The sequence below is a fragment of the Nycticebus coucang genome, chromosome 12 (assembly GCF_027406575.1).
Source record: "Nycticebus coucang isolate mNycCou1 chromosome 12, mNycCou1.pri, whole genome shotgun sequence".
Lineage (NCBI taxonomy): Eukaryota > Metazoa > Chordata > Mammalia > Primates > Lorisidae > Nycticebus > Nycticebus coucang.
The window spans coordinates 42,827,501-42,845,074 of record NC_069791.1 but is presented as its reverse complement, the minus strand read 5'-3'; the positions used below and the strand labels follow the sequence as shown (position 1 = coordinate 42,845,074).

The 17,574-nt window shown below is 35.5% G+C and overlaps 1 protein-coding gene across 5 annotated transcripts in view; it reads right to left on the bottom strand.

Moving 5' to 3' along the window:
• Positions 1-5,235: 5,235 nt before the first annotated feature.
• Positions 5,236-17,574, bottom strand: part of LMO3 (LIM domain only 3) — a 61,903-nt gene continuing 49,564 nt past the window's right edge. For all 5 annotated transcript variants that reach the window (XM_053554821.1, XM_053554820.1, XM_053554819.1 and 2 more), the window contains one exon: positions 5,236-8,107. In XM_053554821.1, the coding sequence (XP_053410796.1) occupies positions 8,002-8,107 (106 nt within the window). In that variant the 3' untranslated portion in view covers positions 5,236-8,001. The remainder of the gene's footprint in view (positions 8,108-17,574) is intronic.

The following is a 17,574-nucleotide window of genomic DNA, read 5'->3' as shown; positions in this document are numbered from 1 at the left end:
CACCACAGATGTGGATCTCACTATGTTGCCAGGCTAGTCTTGAACTGCTGGCCTCAAGTAGTCCTCCCAGCACAGCCTCCTAAAGTCGCTAGGATCAAAGTCTGAGCCACTGTGCCCAGCTCCAATTCCTTATTTCTGAGGGGACAAAAATCTCTGATTCTGTAGCTCTCACAATGCAATATTAAAGTAGCATATATACGCTAGCTGGGGTGGCTCATGCCTGTAATTCTAGCACTCTCAGAGGCCAAGGTGGGTGGATGGCTTGAGTTTAGAAATTCAAGACCAGCCTGAGCAGGAGTGAGACCCTGTCTCTACTAAAATTGGAAAGCTGGGTATTGTGGCAGGCCCCTGTAGTCCCAGCTACTTGGGAGGCTGAAGCAAAAGGATCACTTGGGCCCAACATACATATTTTGGGGAAAATATCATTGGATTATGGGGAATGATTAAGCCACGTAAAAGACTGGGACTCCAAAAACTTTCATTGATATAACAGGGAAGCATGACTACTAAGTTATTCACCAACTTGTGCACTGGTTAACTTTTGAGTCATTCTGGATAGCATCTCTCCAACCATCATTCATAAAGTCAGCAACACAGATCCTGTAACCTCACCTAGTTGAAATAACAGTTCTCTAACTTTTTAAGGAACTTGCAAATTATTAATATAACCTTATAAAGATAGGAAAGGAAATACAGAAATACTAATTTAAATTAATACTTTTTGTTAAAGTTTTAAGTATATTTTTAAAAGGAAGATTTGGCTCATTGTGAACATTTTCATCTGCTTTTAAATCACTTGAAACTATTTGTGTGGGATTTTCTTGACAAGTTTACAAGAAATTGACTAAAATTTGAATCAATGTTTAAATGGTTGAATCCGATTTATTAAATTTATAAGTTTTGCTTGATTAGCTACTTAAATGGTGTACAAATGTTTAGGAAAATTGCATTTATTAGAGTTGTATGCTTAATAAATTGGGCATTAAGTAAAGAATAAATAGCGTCAAACGTATTTCATACACTTGAGTCTCTCAGGCAAAACATACTTAGAGATGCCTTGTATGGTGATACACACTTGGCAGGTGCCCACAATTTGACACACATTGCTATTCTAGGGACTTTAATTTTTGTTTCATTTCATCTTCTGAATGTAAGTTATAAAATATCAATGACAGATAAAATACTCCTTTCATTATCTTGATTTTTAAGTCTGATCTAGCTTCATGTCACTTTACCTCAGGATGTGTATCCTGGTGCAGAAAATTGCAGCTGTTTATTCCAACTTACTCTAAAGTCAGGGGTGTCCACTTCTTATTTCCATTACCATTATACTAGGGATCCTCTCTCTCTCTCTCTTTTTTTTATTTGAGACAGAGTCTCACTATGTTGCCCTTGGTAGAGTGCTGTGGTGTCGCAGCTCACAGCAACCTCAAAATCTTGGGCTTAAGCAATTCTTTTGCCTCAGCCTCCCAAGTAGCTGGGACTACAGGCACCCACCACAACGCCCAGCTATTTTTTGTTGCAGTTGTCATTGTTGTTTAGCTGGTCGGGGCTGGTTTCGAACCCATCAGCCTCAGTGTATGTGGCTGGCACCATAACCACTGTGCTATGGGTGCTGAGCCTCAGGATCCTCTATTCTTGGTACCCTGGATTTTCAGGTACAAAGAAAAGTCTTCGTGGTGTGGTTGAAATAAAGAACTCCCAAAGAGATTACATCTAGATAAATATGATCATTCTCATTCCTAATTTTCATCTTTAAAGGTGACATTAGCTTTTAAATATTTGGAATTTTTGCTCAAGCATGGGTAACTCTTTCCAGTTCTTGGCTATTTCCAGGGACTACCAAACAACAATAGTGTCAGTTACAATCACAGCCCTACAAGAAATGATACAGTGGAGTGGTTCAGCACTAGACTCAGCAAATCTGTGTTAAAAATCTCAGCCCACTGCTTACTAGCTATCTGACTTTGGGCCAGCTATGTAACCTAAGTGTCCTTTTACTTAAAAATCATCAAATAAAGGGTTATACTATGTATGTCATAGAGATATTGTAGAAATTACCTAAGTGTAGAAAACTACCTGACATGTGGTAATTATTCAGTAAATGTCAGCTATTATTATGAAAAACTATTGAAGATGGGTCATATGATAATGTTACATGTTACAAATGGATTGTTTTGTTAATACTTTAGGTCGGCGGTGGTCCCCAACCTTTTTGGCACCAGGGACTGGTTTCATAGAAGATAATTTTTCCATGGATCAGGAATTGGGGGTGGTAGTGGTAAGGGGAGGTTTCAAGAAAATTATATCTCCATGTCAGATCATCAGGCATTAGATTTCCTTAAGGCAGCGGTTCTCAACCTGTGAGGCATGACCCCTTTGGGGGTTGAACAACCCTTTCACAGGGGTTGCCTAAGACCATCCTGCGTATCAGATATTTACATTATGATTCATAAAAGTAGCAAAATTACAGTTATGAAGTAGCAACAAAAATAATTTTATGGTTGGGGGTCACCATAACATGAGGAACTGTATTAAAGGGTCGCGGCATTAGTAAGGTTGAGATCCACTGCCTTAAGAAATATTCAATGTAGATCCCTCACATCCACAGTTCACAGTAGGGTTTGTGCTCCTATGAGAATCTGACAGGAGGCGGAGCTCAGGCGGTGATGTAACCAAGGGGGAGTGGCTGTAAATACAGTAGAAGCTCCACTCACTTGCCTGCCCTGCTGTGTGGCCTGGTTCTTAATAGACCATAGACCAGTATCGGTTTGCAGCCTGGGTGGGAGTTAGGGACTGCAGCTTTAGCTGATTTAAGGTCTTCTCCAGAGACTGAGGTAAAAAAAGATGTGGGTGATCTATTATCTGAATGTTTCTTACTCCCACTTTTCTTCACAATGTGTCCACTAAATTTGGTATAGTTAATGGCAATTACCTTGCCCATAAAGCCAAAGCATTCTGTAATCAGCTCTGCTACACAATTTCATGAGTATTCAGCTTCTCAGACCAGAATATCAATTGTGTAAAAAGTGCAGTGAATTCCAATTCACTTTTGGTTGCAAGGATCTGAACCAAACACAAAACCTAGTTGATTCAAGATAATATGTTCCTTATAATTTTGCGCATTACATGATCATGCCCCAAACAGGAGTATCTTTGAATTTAACGTATTTTCCTTTTCAGAATACAGAATTCTTTTAATTAAAAACATTTTTAAAAAGTTCAGAATGTGTAATTGTTAACACCTGCTATGTGTTACCAACAGATGTTTCTTACTTACCTAAGGGAACTGTTATAATTATGCTATAAGCTTATTGAAATGGCATTTACCACGATAGTTGGGGAAGTTTAGTTGGTGACTTTATATGTAATAGTATTTCTTTAAATCCCTTTTCCTATTTCTGTCAGTCACCACAAACTCATCCCAAACGAGCCTACAAAAAGCAAAAACTGTCATTTTGGAGTAACAAAATTTACAAAACTGGCAATGATCATGCATTTGTTAGTTTCCCTGAAAAGTTACTAAAATTAAATCATGTGTATACTAAAAGCATTGTTCAATTTACTTTCAGCATCCAATCCTTATAGTGTGCGACTTGAAATTCTTTAGTCTTGATTATAAAAGTTAAAAAAAATACCTTTTAGAAAGATAACAGACCCTCTGATAGCTTGGCTTCAAAGGAAGCAATAGTAAAAATGAGAGTTTTCTTTATTTTTTCTGGTCATTGATAAGGTCTCATAAGCAGTAGGCTTTCTAAATCCTTCCTTTATGATACTAATCACACAATTACTTACAGCCATGTGTTAAATATGACACTGGTTTCAGCCAAATAATGGGCCAATTGGAAACAATGAATAAAGAGGCAGCTCCATTTATAACCACTGTTTCAACAGAGCTCTATTGTAATCATAGTGATCTGAGGGTGACTCATTAATTAATTGATGTTCTTTTTTATTATGTGCTATTGAGTTAATGAGTAATTTGTGAGACATAATTCTCTGAACACATTGATTACTTGAGATATTTTCTGGGGCTTTCATACCAGTGACATGCTGAATAGGTAGAAGGTATTTGCTTCTGTTGGCTCATTATTAACCAGTCTGAGATGAGTACAAACCAATGCAAAGACATGTTAAAGTTATCTGATGTGGGAAGCACCCTAAGTCTGCCCAGTGGGAGGCTGAGTGATCAGGGAGAAAGACGTGTTGCACAGCAGGCACTCAGGAAAAGTTAAATGAGGCTGGCTATGGTAGCTCACGCCTATAATCCAGCCCTGTGGGAGGTTGGGTTGAGCTCAGGAGTTGGAGAGAGGCCTGAAGAAAAGTGAAACCCTGTCTCTACTAAAAATTGAAAAAAGTTAGCTGGGCATTGTGGTGGGGACCTGCAGTGAGGCTGAGACAAGAAGAACACTTGAGCCTAGGAGTCTGAGGTTGCTGTGAGCTAGGCTCATGCCAAGGCCTCTAGTCTGAAAAATATAATGAGACACTGTGCCAAACAAAAGTCAAATGAAATAATAACTACATTAAACCTTTGCTTTCTATTACCTTCAATGGTAGTAAAATCACATTAAAAAATATTTATAATGATGTTTTTAAGAAAAAGTAATGACCAAAAAGACTTTTGCGCTAATGGCCTATTATTATACAACAAACAGGCAGATTGTTTTCACAACTTACTGGAGTCAACACGAAACATGTTTGGCCTGTGTCATTCCTCTGAAATTGTGTAAGTGACGTTTCAGAGAGTGGTTTGCCTGAACTAACAGTGGGAAGGACACCAGGTATCACATGCTGTGCTGTGGATGTGATTTTCAGCATCCTATTTCACTTAAATGCACAACGCTGCTTCTTTGCAAATGTAGAATTTAGTTTGTTGTTTTAATTCCTTACATAGCATACAGGAAATCGGAAATGTAGTCTGACAACAGCAAAACGGTTGCTTTCAGAAAGATCGCTTCAAATTTGTATGAATGTACAAAATTACACCCAGCAGTTGCTACCTTCGTTTTTGACAGTTTTATTTTCCCCATGAAAGTAAATAGTGGTAAACTTCCTAGCTCTGAGATCTTAAACACAATATTAAAAGAAAGCATTTGAGATATTTCACCCAAGCTTGTGAGGAGTTTTCCTTGAGAAAGTAAATGTTCTTACGTATCTTTTCCCTTTTTCATGGACTTGGTGTATATTTTCTAGATATCATCTTAGATTTTGGCAATTAAGCACAATCAAAGCATATAATACCCCTTTTATTAAAAACATAAATCCAAATATAAAAAGGTGAAAGAATTCAGCAGATATTTATTAAGCAAGATGAAAGCAAAATTACAAACACAGGTCAGCTTTTAAACTCAGCCCTCTGGTATAGTGGGGGGGTGCATGGTCCTTCCCCATAGCCTATGTAAGATGCTAAGGAGAGAGAGATTTCACTGCTTGCAAAATCAAAACTCAATTGCAGGTGTCCTATTGGAAGCATCAGCTAGCAAGCTAAATGATGTCAGGGCTACAAAACACAAAGAGGAAAGTTACCAATTCAGGGGCTTTGAGTAGTGAAAACAATTAGCTTAGTACTGTAGGTAAAAAATGCTACTGTTTATGGACAATGAACTGTAGAAATGGCCTACAGCTGAAACTATTCCTGTCTTGTTCTACAATTCCATAGAGATTAAAAATAATCTAAACAGATTAAGGCCTTAATCTTTAATTCAGGTGAGTAATTTTGTCTGTAGTAAAAAGTGTAAGAGTTAACTCCCGAAGTATTAATTAAGAGAAAAAAGTAGTGAAAATATCTTGTTTGGGTGGCAAGGACTGTTGAACAGCTTCAAGAAGCTGAGAGAAGTTTTTTCCCGATTCACAAGTATTTTGACACATCAATAAACATGAAAACCATTTAAATCTAAAAAAAGATCATTTGAGAAAGATACTGACAATTAAAATTTTACATCCACATGAACTTCAAACAGCTATTAATAAGAACTAGCAGGGCTGCATTGTGAAAACCACTTCTCACTTACCTCACCCCTTCCCATCTTTATTTTGTCTTGCTTTATTTGTTTTTGGCTGTACAAGTCTTTTCATCAAACAAATGTAAGGCTCAAAGGCTAAAATGACAGTTATTTCTGTGGGCCCCAAATAGCTGTTTTTGAAACTCTTCCTTCAATCTACCTCACATTTGGGGAACATGAGATGTGAACACTCCTGACCAGGAAGCGTTTGTAAAAATACAGATCATTCACTTTTCACAGAACCATTTTCTTGAAAATAAGAGGCAATATCCAGATTCACATGCAAGTTCATAATAAAGCATTGTTTTAAAACAGCTCAAATCCACACCAGCATTATAGTCAGCTTAAGATTTTGGCCCCAAACCAAAAATCTAGGTATAACATTTAATTTTCTGTAATGCATATATTGGCAGGAGAAAATATGTATGCCACTAACACCGGAAAACACTGTTTCCTATACAAGTGATTGAGAAAAAATAAAGAAAAACCATAGCACTATTTGCTATAGTAAAATATAGAAGTAGCTTAGTTGAAAAGTAGTTTTATTACAGGGAGCAGAAGCAAAGAAGCAAAATGTAAGCAACCCAGAAGAGGGGATCATAGTCTCATTTTTATTTCCTTAATTGTACTTTAAATAATCATTCTCCATAATTTCTGTTTCTTGAGCTTTCTTCTTTATCTGCTATCATGTAGGTAAAAGGACGTTTTACCTTTAAGAAGCAGAATGGCAGATTTCAGCCTGTATGTGATACATTCTGAGTTGACAATCATTTAAAGCAATGAGTAAAGTTAGACACATCGAACTTAAAGCATTCACTTTTGAACATGAAAATAAACGGCAGAGAAATACAGAAAAATATATAATCACCAGTTCTCAGTTTTTTATCAATCCCCTTGTTTCTTTTCTTCTAGAAGATTCTGCGAGCAACACGTTGCTCTGCTCATAAGCAACTCCACTACTCAAATACCTTCATAGCTTCAATGTGCATTACCGTGATTTCAGTGGATTCATACTCAAATCTTTTCAGTGCCATTCCTTTATTAAGCTAATAAAGTTAGCTCTTATAGGGAGTCCTGGGTAAAGTTTATATAAGAAATTCATTTATCATTTTGAAATTATCTCATAATTGTGGTAACACTTTTGAAAAGTAACCTTTTGGAAAAATTTTACATGATACCCAAAGGCACTAGTTCACATAAGGGGTGTGACTGAAAAAGCAAAACAAAGTCACTGTGTAGGTAAAGAAAAGGATATTAAAAGGAGAACCACTAAGCTTTAAAGTTATTCTAAAAATGGCACTTTTCACGTTGGTATAAAATGAAAGTGCTTGAAGATGAAATTTTTATGCATTTTTTTAAAGCTGATTTTTTGACCCCCTGAAAATAGGGGGTTATAACAAGAACACTGATAAGACTAAATCATACTGGCAATAAGTAGTGGATGTCACTAAAATGCTTTGTGTGTGTCTTTATCATTTATTTTTACTGTTGATAGACTTGCTTTATCTATCTGTGTATCATTAGTGAGATTTGCTCTTCAGTTCTTTACTAGAAAGTTACAGCTCATTTAAAATAGCTGGTAGATACAGAAAGCAGAAATATACAGTAAGTTGAAACACTGATTGTACTAAATGCAACAATACAAAGAAGCAAACAGAACACAAATCGTAACACAATAAAACTGTATTACATTTGTGCTTCCAATATTACATTATATACAATAGTCCAAAATAAACATCTCATGCCAAGTGACACAAAAACAAATAGCAAGCAAAAAAATCCAGCAATATGTACATTACTTCTTTTCTTTAATAATAAACATTCAACTCTGAACTGGGGCAATTTCACTACATAGAGATGCAGTCCGCCTTTTATTCCATGTAACCATCCTGCTTCCCTATATCTACGCTATTCAGTAGGTTCCTTCTTATGTACACATGAAGCAAAAAAGATAAAAGAATGTAGTGCTTTGTATCCTTAACGGGGTGGTGTTGATAGATCAGCGGACCTGGGGTGCATAACCTTCTTTCATTAAACCTTCCTCGTAGTCCGTCTGGCAAAGAATCATGTTATTCTTTAGGAAAAATTTGTCTCCGACACAAAATCTGAAAATATTTTAAACAATAAAATGTGTTAAGATCATTTCACTCAAATATATAGAGATGAAGATGTATTTCCCTAATAACAGTTTCATATGGTAATTCCCAGAATCTGAAAGCTCACCTTAGAAAGTTGTCTTCATTATCAAAATTATACCATTTGCCATTTGCTTCACTTAAGGAAACGTTTCACACAACATTTGAAAGCCCAGTTTCAAATATAAAACATTATAAGCAATTGAAGAAAATACTTTGGGCAAAAGGTAACTTTCTGTTCTTTAATATTATTATTATCATTTACCATATTGGAAAGCAAAAAGAACTGATCAATATTTACACTCATTAAAATAAAAGAAAAAATGATAATATTTCATTGCAGTAATTATAGAAGATTTCACTGTTGGCCACTTAGGTACTTAATAAAAAAGTAAAATGAATCAAACAATTTTAAAAATACCCATTTGGGGCGGCGCCTCCTGTGGCTCAAGGAGCAGGGTGCCAGCCCCATATACCGGAGGTGGTGGGTTCAAATCCGGCCCAAGCCAAAAAAACTGCCAAAAAAAAAGCCCATTTTACCAGGAGTTTGAGGTTGCTGTGAGCTAAGCTGATGCCATGGCTCTCTAGCCTGAGCAACTTAGATTCTCTCTTAAACAACAAAAAGATAAAAATTAAAATTAAAGGAAAAAAACATTTCGAAGCTTCCCATTTAAAGTTTCCTTCTCCTCTCTTATTCAAAGTAATTAAATCCCTGTAATCTAGAAGTGATCACTTTGAAGTGAAAGTTGCTTTAGCATCATACTGATATCAAGCAACATTCTTTTGTTTATGGCAACTTCACCAACGTCTAAACAGATGTCATTGCTTAGAGCACTTCTAATTTAACCAAAGGGAATAACCTAGATGAACTTAATATTGACATAATAGATAAAAGCAGTTTCCAATAGCTAAATATGCATTTTATCTGATAAACCTTTGTTTAATGTGTAAGATTGTAATGTTTTTAATAAGCATTCTTTTTGTCTAATTTCTCACTGGTGACACTTTGGACACAATTAAGGTCAGAAATAAATGCTTTTGTGTTTCCGGTACATTTAACAATAAAGTAACTCTGAGGAGATCTGTATATATATTTAATTGTAACAATTTAACCTTCAAACAGTGGCGTCTGGTGGAGTTGACACAGTAAAACTACTTGTAATTATACAAGTTGACCTCACTGACCTTTGATAGTGGTCTCCCTTTATCAGATAGTCAATTTCAAATGATGTTTGAGCAGAAATCTTAGTGGATAGATTAAATTGTGTAGTGAAAGCCACCCTTTAATGTTTTGTGAAGTTGAAGGTTTAAATGAGGAGCAGTTGGACTGATTTACATTTGCAAAGATTGGAATGCTAGACAAACAGTGAACCTATTTATTTTCCAACTGGGTAGCTTTGGAAATTTATCCTTATACTAGCTAAGCAGATAGAGGGAAAATAGTGTAATAAAAAAGTAGATTGAAAAGAATTAGCTTTCCTCTTAAAGGAAAATTGGTCTGTTTATTTGTGGAATTTACTTTTTTTCCCCAGGATTACTGCCTGCTGATGATGTTGATTGAAAGCACAGACTCTGTACTGATTTCAAAATCCTGCCGTAGTTTGTGGTCAAAGCTACTGGATACAGTGAACATTCAAGTTGGGGGCTTTAAGTATATTTTCTTTGTATTAGTTGTAAACTGTACCCTTTAAATGTTGCACTTAAAAAGCGATGTTTGAACAAACCAGTTTTAAAGATACCCCAATCACTAAGATAAGTAAATAAAAGGAAATTTTTGTTTTGTTGTTGTAGCTAACTTAGGTATCTTTCATGTAAATGATGTGAAGCAGCATATACAGTATCTTTAACCATTGTTCAAAATCATCAATTTATATTTCTGTTAACATTAATTTTGACTAATAATAAATAAATAAATATCACATCAAAAATAAATCCAATAACTCACTCTTATGTTCCAACTGATGTTACTGAATCTTTTTTTTCTTTAAAAAAAGGTAATCTGGAAATACTCTTTTTCAACTCTCACTTTGTCTAAAATTTTGCTTTGCTTTTTTATCAAGAAATAAAAATCCTATTAATTATGAAATAAAAAACACATTATTTGTTATGTCATTGCATGTCATTATTACCTTTAGAAAAATGTATAGATGAATAAATTTTAAGATTATTTGTAGATTAATAAATTGAAGGTAATTAGAGTGAGAAAAGCATGGAACCAAGAGGCTGGGGATCCCTTACTAAGCCTGTCTCAGCTCCCTGTGCGTAAGTGAAAAAGAAGATTTTTGACTACAGGGAGGTTCACGTGAAAAGCATGTGAAGGCAGGAGGTACATTGTAATGAGTAAGTTTCAAATCCCAGGCTTCCACTTACAATAATTGAAGATAAAACTTTAGTTTTTCACTGTGACTCAGTGAGTAGGGCTCCAGCCTCATATACTGAGGGTGGCAGGTTTGAACCCAGCCCTGGCCAGCTAAAACAGGAATGAGAATTGCAACAAAAAATAGCTGGGCGTTGTGGTGGGCACCTGTAGTCCCAGCTACTTGGGAGGCTGAGACAAGAGAATCACTTAGGCTCAAGAGTTGGAGGTTGCTGTGAGCTGTGACACTACAGCACTCTACTGAGGGCGACAAAGTGAGACTCTGCCCTCCCCCCCAAAAAAAAGAAAGAAAAGAAAAAAAGAAAAATAACTTCAGTTTTTCTTATTTTTAATATCAGTCAATTTTGCAGGTTTGTGGCAAAGAAATGCTATATGTAAAGTCTTACCTCAATATTTAAAATGTAGGTAAAACAGTTACCTTCTCTATCATACTTACGAGGTACTAATGCTAAGCATATACATACAAAATCTCATTTATTACTTACATCCAAACTAGATAGTATTATCATCACCTTCTTCAGAAAAAAACACCTAAAGCTCCTATCCCCAAATTTAAAAAACCTGCCGTGATTCCACAGTTTGAATGTATGCAGTAGAGAAAGAAAAATAACCTAGATCCCTCTGGATTCAAGATCTACCTGGAGGAAATTAAAAAATATAAACTATAAGAATAATGGGAAGATTAAATAGTTACACAAAGTTTTTGGTATTACTTTTATTTCTTTACATGACTTAAGTCTGCCCGCCATGAAATGAGTTATTATGTGTGTGTGTGTCTGCACACATATATGGAAGGAGACAGAATATTTATGTAAAATATTCCTATCTGAAATATCTTGTTATTAGTATGCTATCAACTGGATAAAGTCTATTTAATGTGCATTTTAATTTATACTTGAAGGTCAAGATTAAGTGGAATTTTGGTAAGGAATGTCATACTCCCACATATGACTCAAAACACCCTTGAAAAACTATGGTTAAGAGTAGATTATGACTGGTATGCAATTAAGATCGATTTCTCTCTTTAAATACGTTTCATATATAAACATGAAGAAATAAAACTAACAGCAAGGCAGATATTAAGTGCTTAGCAAAATAATCTGTAATGTGATTTTGTAAAAAGTACTCATTTCCAATATTATATAACCAGCTCCTAGTAAGATTTTGCATTCGCAGAAAAAAAAATTATAAAAGCAGTGATGGCCAGAGAACACTGTAAGTACATTAACAGGCTGAGCTTACATTTCTGCAAATAAACAGACAATCTTCCTTGTAATGTAATCCTAATTACTTGTGTATGGTCAGTCCGATTAGTTTTGTCCTCAGTTTTTGTTTTTTTTAATGTTAAAGGAATAAAACTTGCCCCATTTGGTGATTAAACCATCTATCTTGCTGTTTAGAATTAATAATAGACTTGAATTTCAACATATTTTAGAGTGATTCTAGCTGACTTCACATGGTCTTAGAGATTTGAGAAGTATAAGAAAAAAGTAGGGTTGCACCTGTGGCTCAAGGAGTAGGGCCCCATATACCAGAGGTGGCAGGTTCAAATCTGGCCCTGGCCAAAAAAAAAAAAAAGAAATAAAGAAAAAAGTACAATTAATAAATCATTCTTATAAAATATGATGGTTAGAGTAGTTTTCAGGAGGTTATCATAGGTTTCACTTTCTCTTTCAAATCATTCTTATAAAATATGATGGTTAGAGTAGTTTTCAGGAGGTTATCATAGGTTTCTCTATGCTGAGAAACCTCCATTTGTAACATCCCTTTTAATAAATTAAAATGTTAACTTAGTCACTTGAGTTTCCTAAGGTTAGTGACTACCAATTAGGATACCAATTTCTATTTCTATAACACTTTAAAAAGAAGGGGGATGTGATCTATATTTCTAATGCTCAGTTACTCTAGGATGGAGATTGCTATACTGCGCTGTTTCAGTCAGAGGTGAAAGTTAAATGCTCACACCTCCACTATACCCTTAGGAACAAATTCACAGCCTCTTCCCATTGACAATGCAGTTGTTATCACACATCTCATTCCTGATAACCCTTTCCAAACAAAATTATACTACCCATTCCCCAAATCTTGCTATAAATTATTCAAAGTTTACCTCACTTTAACTTCACTATATCTATGCACATTTATAAGCTCTTAGAAAATATAAAATACCCAATTGGATAGGCCTGAGTCCAGAGAGTAAAACCAGACTCCCCGGGTTCTAACCGTGAGTATGCCGTTTTCTAACTGTATGATCTTGGGCAAGTTACTTAAATTTTCTGTACTTCAGTGTCCTCATTTGTGGAATGAGGCTAATCATAATATCTGCTTATGGGTTGTTATTATTATTATTTGCAGTTTTTGGCTGGGGCTGGGTTTGAACCCGCCACCTCCAGCATATGGGGCTGGCACCCTACCCCTTTGAGCCACAGGCGCCACCCCTGCTTATGGGTTATTTTGAGTACTAAATGAGTTAACACATGTAAAACACTCAGAGCAGGGTCTGGTGTGTGATCAGTTCTGTATAAGAATGTATCATATTTGCTAATGATGATCTTTTCACCTTTACTTACTTGTTCCCTAGCCAGGAATAGTCTTCCCTTTGTTCCATTTATTCAGATTTTCTAAATTCTTTAGTTCCCATTCCCTCCATCGACATTCCCTGACCACGTCAATTTACTTGTCCTTATCTTTCCCGAAGTGCTTATTTATTGGTATATCATTTATTTTGGCTTTTTAACATTACTCACGAATGTGTAACAGGTTTTCCCATCTGGACAGCAGTTCTGAGGTAAATAACCATGAGTTATATTTCTTTTGAACCCTTTGTAATACCATCATAAATTGTACTACCACTTAAGCTGGCTGGTCAATAAATATTGGTTAAGATAGATTTATTCCAGAACATAATAGCTTGAAATAAAAAATGTGTTTTAGATGAATAATTCAAATTTGCATTCACTTTGACTTTTGTCCAATGGCTTCCTACCTTTTCAATTTCATTCCCTCCTGATCCTTGCTTCACTCTCTACTTCTCTGTATCTCTGCTAAACTCCCCCTCGAATGTCTGAACATACTGAGCTACCTTTTATCTGCTAAGCACATCAAAGGCTTTCACACCTCCATGCCTTTGTATGTCACTTTATGTGCCTGGAAAAAGTCTTTTCTCTCTGCTCCCCTGGTCTCTCATCTTCCCCCAACCACCACCAGACATACTTCCTATACCTCAGCTAGTTCTAGAGGGTTCTTTCTTAAGACCCAGCATATCAGCCTCTTGATGCCTCCCTAACATTTCAAGGATGGCTCTCTCTCCTCTCCGTATAGATCTGTTTAACATCGATTACACTCCTCTGTAAATCTTTTATGTCTTGTCTCTCCCATGGCTCTGAACACCTCTATGAAAGAAACTAGATTTCACCCACCTCAGCTTCCACAGAGTCTAACATAGTGCTTTTGTTCTTTAATAAAAGAAAACAAATTGTGGTACAATTCTATGTCTTCAGAAAAAGGTCATTGGAAGTGTGAATTTTTTTCCTTTTCTTATAAAACGGTCATTTAGTTTTACTGAGTTTTTTAAGGAAGAGGTGCTTATTCACCTTTAAGAAATTAACCTATTATACAAAATTTTCTAATCCTGAATGAGATTCAAAATATCATAAAAGAAGCTCAAATAACAGTATTCTGGTTTCCTTTTAAAATAGAGAAACTTTTAGAAATTCAATTTAGGGTGCTCATTTTTTGCCCTAGCCCTCCAAACAGGGTACAGATTATCTGTAAAAGAGACAACCGGGTTGGTGCCTGTGGCTCAAAGGAGTAGGGCGCTGGCCCCATATGCTGGAGGTGGTGGGTTCAAACCTGGCCCTGGCCAAAAACTTCAGGGGGAAAAAAAAAAAAGTACAACTGATCTTAAAAGGTTATTATCACTACTATCTTTTTAGACATTCAGAAATTCTTTGGATCTTCATGATATTTTGATTTAAAAGATGAAATGACTGCTGAATAATATTCATAAACATTTGTCATTTCATAATTTCAGATGTCAATAAAATTTGCATAAGGGAGAATGCCTACACATCATCTCTTTGCCTCAAGTTTCTCCTGAGAAGCTTCCCTACTGTGACAGGTGTAAAACTGTCATACTGATTTGGTTAAAGGAAGCACAGCCTTCTATGGATATGGCCTGACTGGAGGGGAATGAAGTAAACCTCAGCGTGAAAGGAGAATCTCTTATATTGAAAACGTTCTGTATTCAGGGTAACAAAATCTGTCTGTTTTGCTTGACTGATGAAGATTAGCTTACTTCTTGCACTGCACAAGTTTGTCTTCTAGGGGCTAAGTGACAAGGCAATAAGTAAGTGCTAATTGTGCATAACCAGCGCTAAAGATATGCAGTCCCATTATGGCATGTAATAAATGAAGCAAACACAGAAATATATTAGGTACTTTAATAATGATACTAGAATAGTATTTTGCAGCAGTAAGAATGTGAACAGTTTTAGAGTCAAAATTTAGGAGTGTTTGTCTTACCTGACTGAGTTCTACTGAGGAGACAGACTTAATTGTGAATGCAACTTTTTATTCCAATGGTGAAATAAAATTGATATACGATTTGTAAATAGCATTCACAGCCTACAATTACTTTGCATCATAATAGAATTTAGGCTGGGTTTAGCACTTGAATGATGTTTTAATTTTCTAAGCAGAACATAGGTAAAATAGGTAAGCCTACCTAATGCAAAAATGGACAAAAGGCATAAACTGCTTACTTCCTTAAAAGAAGGAATATCAAAGGCCTACTAGTATCAAATAAATGACAATTAAAAAGTGTGATGAGATACCATCTTTCATCTCAAGGTCACAAGGATTTTTTTAAAAAACAATTCCTAGTGTCAGAATGAATATGAGGGAATGCATAGATTTGTACATTTCCGCAGTGAGAATAATTTGTATAACTTTTCTGGAGATCATTTTGGCAAAGTATAACAACAGCCTTCAGACTGTTACATACTTTATCTAATTAATTATGATCCTGTGAATTTATCCTGACATAGATAAGACCTTTTTTTTCTTTATAGAGTCCATATTATATTGATAATACTGATACACGTCTGATGATAGAAGACCAGTTTACATGTAAAGTTCTACCCATAAAACTGAACACAAGAAAGCTTAAAATATGTTAAAAGAACTTTCAATGGCAGGTAAAAAGGCACATGATATAAAGTGAAAAAGTCCAAATATAGAACATTTGGATTCTTCCTGTTACTTTTCTTCAAGCTGCTTAAATGCAGGTATATATACTTTATGTCATTTGTCATGTATACAAAGGAAGGTGTATGGCTGACAATATACCAAAATACTAACGTATTTTCTTTCAGAATAGTGAGACATGTAGCAATTTTGTCTTTTTTAAAATTCATTTTCTATGTAACCTTTTCTAAGTAGACAAGCAGGAAATTTATTTTAACTCCCATTAGAGGATCAATGTTGCAAGTAAACAAAAACATTCTAAACTTGCTACCGATACACTTTTAAATGCACACAGTAAGTACATGCATATATAAATGCCTTTGTACCGTCTATGAATATTTGTGCACATCCCTACAGAAAACAATATATGCACCTGCCAATGTTTGTTTGAATGTCACCTTAGACTGCATCTTCTGACTTTGATTCCAAGCATTTGTTGGGAAGAATCACCATGTTGTAAGATGACATCTTAAATTGTTGGCTAGATAGACATTATATCATAAGATATATTGGGTCACATTCTGAACATCCATATTTAGTAAGAGACACAACTGGGACAACACAGAGGAAACCCCCCCAAGAAACATATATATGTACATTTTAGAGATATTACCTATGTACCACTTTTTGAATTTGAATTGAATTATGGTAGCGATGTTAGTATGACATTTACTCAAAAGATGGCCTTCGTCAAGTGAAACGCTAGAGTCACCAGGTGCCAGGCGGGGCTCTCAAAGAAAATGGCAGCAATACTGTTGTTGTTTGAGGAGTGCAAGACCATTCTGAAGTGGTACTTGGAATTCGAGAACGTTATGGAAGTACGATGACAGTGGAGGTATGAAAATAAAACAGAACCTCCGACATACCTCACAATTGTGTGCATTTGTGGTAAGTTTGAGAAACATGGCAGTGTGCGTGGTGTGCACAAGGGAAGATCCAGGAGGCCTCGCGGCAAGGCTTAAGCAGTAGTTCACCTGGATCAGAAGTGTTTGGACACTGATGGCAACCACTCTGAGCACCCTTGCAATTGCAGAAGTCAAATGTAACTTGCATTCATCTTTAATGATAGGTATAAGTGAGTACTACAATGTTCATACAATTTCCTCCTTTTGTAAAATGTATATACATTTTTTTGGTACGTTCTGTATATGTATCTTGCAGAAAAACCAAGTTAGTAGAACATTATTTGGTAACAGTAAATTATAATTGTAAAATAACTAACTTTTGAGAACCTATTGTTTTCCTGGTAAATTATTTTATTTAATTTTCACTGTCCAAGATAGGTATCTGTGTCTCTGTCGTATGGGTATGGAAACCAAACTCAGAGAGATTAAGTAACATACTCAAGATCACACAGCTAACATACGCATCAGCTAGGATGTGGTGGTAGGATTTCAATCCAGTTCTTGTTATAAATCTCATATTCTTCCTACTATTTATCAGGCCTCATAAGAAGACTCTGCATCAAATATTACTTCCCAGGATAAATTACAATAAAGGAGAATTTGATGCAATTCATGTTTATTGATTATATATACTATGTGCAGGTGTTCTTACAGAAACTCTAACTGAATTTTCATTTAAAAACATCAAGCGTACTAACTTTTAATGTATTATATTTTAATGCTATAGGCATTTTAACATTCAAATATTCTCTGCACATAAAACAGGTGTTAGCAGTATATAGTTTCCATTGGAAATAAAAGTAATGACTTTCAATAAGGGAAAGTGAAATTAAGTCATATTACTTGTAAGCTAAAAGTTCTCTAAGGTTGACTATTACAGCTCCTGTATGTTACAAATGAAAAAAAAA